Here is a 5,087-nt window from a genome sequence, read left to right as displayed (position 1 = left end):
TGAGTGAAATTCAGCCAAATATAGAGTTCCAAATTTAAAATTAAATTAGTGAAATACTTGGAGCGTTTTCCGTTTAGTTGTTGTTGACTCGTTGTCGCAAGTTGGAACGTGAAATTTGTCTTTGGATCTTTGGCTGTGCGAACCGGCACTTTCTACAAAAATGTCAACAATAAAGAAACTGAAATGGAAGTGCCAAGTAAAGCATGAATCATCGAAAGGACGAACAATTAAATTATTAAATAATCTATGTTTATTCTGTAGCTCGGTAGTTATGATATCCTATTTCGCCAAGCGTTGGCATAAGGAAATATCCAATTACACTTATGATGTACATAATGTTCTTTAGTTTCACATATGTATAGCATGTAAACAGCATTTAATGAATATATATTCTAACAATCCTGTAATAACCGGCAGTTGTATCTTCAAGCTGAAATCCATGTCAATCGAAATAAAAATTGTTTTAGTGTGATTTTAACTGGCGCAATCGGTAGRATTTGCAAATTGATTAAAACTGGGTCTGAAAAGGTTTGGACTTGCACGAAAAAACCTGGGTCRATTATTTTGAAAGTTTGGTCTGAAAATGGGTAGTGTATGTCTGTGTATTTCYAAAGCYTGGAGAAAATGCATTTGGTTTCGGTAATTGATTTGSAATGTTTTTGGTTTTTGTAATAAATAAAWTTTTCTTCTTCTTAAGCGAAACTGGAGTCATAGCTTCGTCAAGGGTTTTTGGGTTTTTACTCCTTACCACTAGTTGCATGTGATAGCTTAAGCCACTAGTGAATGTTCTGAGAATAAGGTTTCTGTATTTTGATATTTTTTATAGCATGATCTCCAGAGTTTCATTACTCATATTGATTTTTGAAAATAGCAGACTGCGTACGTCTTGTAAATGCAAGCCAAATTCTTGGGCTGTTTCGTTTTTCGAAAGGTTTTTTTAACTATACAATCAATTGATCTTTGGTCTGCAAATGTGTCAATGATAGCTTGTTTAGCAAGTTTCCATGATTGAAGTTCAACACGAGAAGCTATTTAATCAGCGGTTCTGCCTGCTAATTTGCAAAGGATAGTGTCAAAAAGGCAAGAATTTATGTGTGCGTCCTCATTAGTTCTATCTCGATGTTTATTGAGAAAATTGTCTCAAGCTTTTATAAATCTGTTGAATTGCTTAACATTGCCGTCAAATGGGGGAATGTTATCTGCTTGATATTTGATTAGAGTAAAATTAGAGTGTGGCATTGTTTTTATTTTAATCTTAAATTAGAGCTTAAAATTATGTTTAGAAATATAACATATTTGCTTCTTTTGCAAACAAAAGCGGAAAAATTCGCAATATTTCAATTGTTCAAAAAATGGAAATTGGAAAAGTGGACTTACAATGATAAACGGATCAATGTTGTTTTCATTTCTTTTATTATTGTTTTCTTCTTTAGTTGCAAGGGTCCAATAGGAAGGGCGGTGCTTGTCTCCTCCCTGGCTAATCTATGAGAGGTTGGACGATGCTTGTTCCCTTCTTCTCCTACCAAAGTGGATCGGACGATGCTTGTTCCGCACGTTCTGGCCTTGAGTTGCCCTGTCGCTGCCAATCAATGAAATGTTCGAATTTGTCACAAATAGTTGAAACGACCTGAATCTATCACACCCGATGCGGGACCACCGTTTTGAAAATTCTTCCACGATGCTTACACGATGATCGTTTTTGATGCTCACACGACGACCGGTTCGAAGAATTTTTCACGACTCTTCGTTGACAAATCCTTCCGGATTTGATACACACGATCTTCGTTGACAATTCCTACCGACTGCACCATTAAAATTACTTTAGGGGGAAAAGTCATTTTTATTTCGATTGACATGGACTTCAGCTTCAAGATACAACTGCTGGTTAGTACAGGCTTGTTAGAATATCTATTCATTATTTAATGAATGATGTGTTTACATGCTATCTGTGAAACTAATGAACATCATGTACATCGTAAATGTAACTGGATATTTCCTTATGCTAAGTTGGCCAATTAGGATATCATTATCCGGTGTATTTTTTTCTCGAAAAAGTGTAGTGTTTGTAGTGTTTAGTTTGCTACCGACAGTGGATAAAATCGGTCGATAATCGCATTATTAGATGGAAAATATAGAACCATTGTGGCCCTTAAGGCAAGTTACGGTAGTTTGTGAGTAGAGTAGTGAAGTAGTAAGTAGAAATATAGTTAACTTCTTGATGATTAATGAGCAGAAAAAGGAGGATAGGGCGCCAGCTTGCAAAAAGCTGGTAAGAATGATCTCTAATCAATAAATCTTCTATGTTGAATTGAGTTTAGTTTTCCCACAAGCAACTGAAGTTTTCTGGATTCTTTATATTTCTCTTTCTTTGCTTCGCTGATTTCAAATAAGTTTGGTCTTGAACATATTTCCTGCTGTATTAAATACATTTTCATCTTTATTTCCAGGTGGCACTACGCGGCTTTCGGTTAGCTTAGCATTACATTTCCCCTGGTTGCCATGTAGATACATGTAGAACTTTTAGTCTCATATTTATCAAAGTAGTGTGTATTTGGTATGGATTGAGCTATTGGTTCTTTCGTAGTTAATTTTTAAACTTTGAGCAGCTTTATATTTTTTTATTGGCTTTTATATTAGGCTCTTATCAAGCTTTTCGCTAAAGAACCGCATCCGATATAGAATTTTGTGTTCCAGTATTATATAGTTCCAATATACAAGGAGGATCAGTTTACTAATAGTGCGGATTTAGTTAAGATTAAACAATGCACTCTCACAAAAAAATTTTAAACTTTGAGAATATTTTGGGCGGCTTTGTTTTTTACATCAAGCTCATTTTAAACTTGTTTCCGAAGAACAGTTTCAGATATGCAAATATGGGTTCCAGTTTTTGTTTTTTTTTGTTAAAAAAAGTGATGAGTTTTAGTTTTTTTTAAGTGCAAAATCGACTGAAGCATGATGCCACCTTTTCTGACGTTGCACAAGAACAATTTGAGTCACAGAGTTCGTTTTTATTGATTGAATAGAGAATTGGTAACTCGACTCGGTTATAATAACGTGCGTGAGTAAACTCTGGTGGATTTGTCACAAAAAGTCACACAAAATTTGAATATCAGACAATTAGTTGCAAAGTTGAACACAAATTTTCATAAAAAAAAAAACGTTTCCTACATAATGCCGATCTTTCAAGTTTCTACTGGCTCTACTTTGGACGTTCCAATTTTTTAATGAAGAGTATGCAGTTGCGGGAAAGCGTTAATTTTCAAATCAACATTCACGAAGCTTTGCGCTTCTCTGAACAATTAACTGAACGCACAACTCTGAACTTGTACAGTATTTTTCGTTTCGGAGAAATCTGTTTCCGAAAAACGCGATGAAAAACGTGTTTCCGCAACAGTTTTTTGTTAAATCTTAAGTAAAATTTCTATAACGATGAGTGAAGTTCGAAATTTTGACGGCATTTAGGGTGCATTCTTCTTTACTGAACGCACAACTCTGAACGTGTAGAGTATTTTTCGTTTCAGAGTTTTTCGTTAACTTACCGCGTATCACAAATATGTCAGCGTTAAATCGTATCTGTGGTTAGTTTTTAAATTACGCTCTTCAGAACTTCAAATGTATAACATGGTGCATAATATCAAGTTTTGCGAATCTCTAAATCAGATAAATGTTTGACAAAATCTACGAGTAGAACCACAGTTTTTATTAGGTAAGAGAATATACGAAATATTAACGGTATTGGTATAAATAGTCCATATTTGAGGTATAATTTCCTACCATTATGGTGCGGAGGTTAGACTCGTAAATTTCTGAGTAAGGGTAAGCCCAGAAAGCAGTGTGAAAGACTGTTTCAAGTTTCAATCTTCAATGCATTTCTCACCTATCTTGCTATTATATGTATAAGTACTTTCATTGGTATATTTGAGTTACAAATGTCGTATTTATATACAATATATTAAAATCAATAATGAATCATCAATCGCTTACCATAATAATCGCTCCTGTTAACAACTTAAGTGTGCATTAGTGGCAGCCATGTTTTATGGAATTCAATAACAATTTTTATTTGGTTCTTATCTTTGCCTGGCAACATAAGTAACGCATCTCAGGTAGTTTGTTTTCGAATAAGTTATCTTATAGGTAATAATATTCTCTCATATTCACTTTTTATAAAAAAATACATAACTGTAAATAGGTACTATATTTGCTTCAAATATTTAACAACATTGAAAAATACATTATTTTATCGTTTGTGGTGTGGACCTGTTGGAGGAGGGTCGCTCTTAGGTCTCGTTTCCACCCATTTTTTAATGTTGGGAAGATTATTGATTTTATTAACAAACGCTGACAAAGCGGGGTATGATTTCAGAGCATCCACTTGGTCAGGTCTTGATGAAAGGGTTGCAGCAAAAACTAAATCAGCCCAAGTTACCTGAAAAAATTAAAAGAAACGATGAGAACCAGTTAACAATAAACTATTAAATTATTTTGAGTTAATTGCAGTCAGCTTACCGCAGATCCAACTAATAAACCTGATGGATTTGAGGATAAAACTTCCTCAAACTTGGCCAAGTAAAACGCTTGTTCCTTCTTAATTTCTGCAATTCTCTCAGGATTTTCTTCTCTAAATAGTCGCATCGAACCTGCAAGAATTTTTTACATACTTTATTTTTTTAGATATTCCAGGTAACTATTTCTGCATAGATTTTTTTTAATAGGTAGAAAGTTAATATACTTAAGTTGTAGTCTCCTAAGGCCTCAACTAATGAATCGGCTTGTAATATTTCCCAGTCATCTGATCCCTGCAGCTTGAATTGCTTTGCCAGATATCTAGCGATTGCGTTGGTTTGAGCGACAGGTTTTCCATCAACTTCCAAAACCGGCACTTTTCCATATGGCGTGTCTGAAAAGCATCATCTATTATTAAAAAAAATTATACGGTTTAATTTAACCATTATGATAAACTGTTTTTCTTGCAGGGTGTTTCATAGTAAGGAGAAACCGTTTTTTTAGCATAAAAGGGTTATGCTTGTAAACTTAAATATGTGCTTCCATTAAAAATTAGTAGATATGATAGTATTTCTTATCAA

The 5,087-nt window shown here is 34.1% G+C and overlaps 1 protein-coding gene across 1 annotated transcript; it reads right to left on the bottom strand.

The window, feature by feature from the left end:
• Nucleotides 1-4,183: 4,183 nt before the first annotated feature.
• LOC109533644 (glutathione S-transferase) lies at nt 4,184-4,900 on the bottom strand (the record flags this gene model as incomplete). The annotated part of the gene is given in 3 exon segments (XM_048670015.1): nt 4,184-4,429; nt 4,510-4,640; nt 4,733-4,900. Coding segments are annotated over 3 exon segments (488 nt in total), but the record flags the coding sequence as incomplete, so codon positions are not given.
• Between the last annotated feature and the right edge of the window lie 187 nt (nt 4,901-5,087).

This window comes from Dendroctonus ponderosae, unplaced genomic scaffold, assembly GCF_020466585.1.
Source record: "Dendroctonus ponderosae isolate FM_Combo_2020 unplaced genomic scaffold, Dpon_F_20191213v2 Dpon_F_20191213_916, whole genome shotgun sequence".
NCBI classification, from domain to species: domain Eukaryota; kingdom Metazoa; phylum Arthropoda; class Insecta; order Coleoptera; family Curculionidae; genus Dendroctonus; species Dendroctonus ponderosae.
The sequence above is the reverse complement of the archived record's forward strand: the minus strand, read 5'-3'. Positions and strand labels throughout refer to the sequence as shown.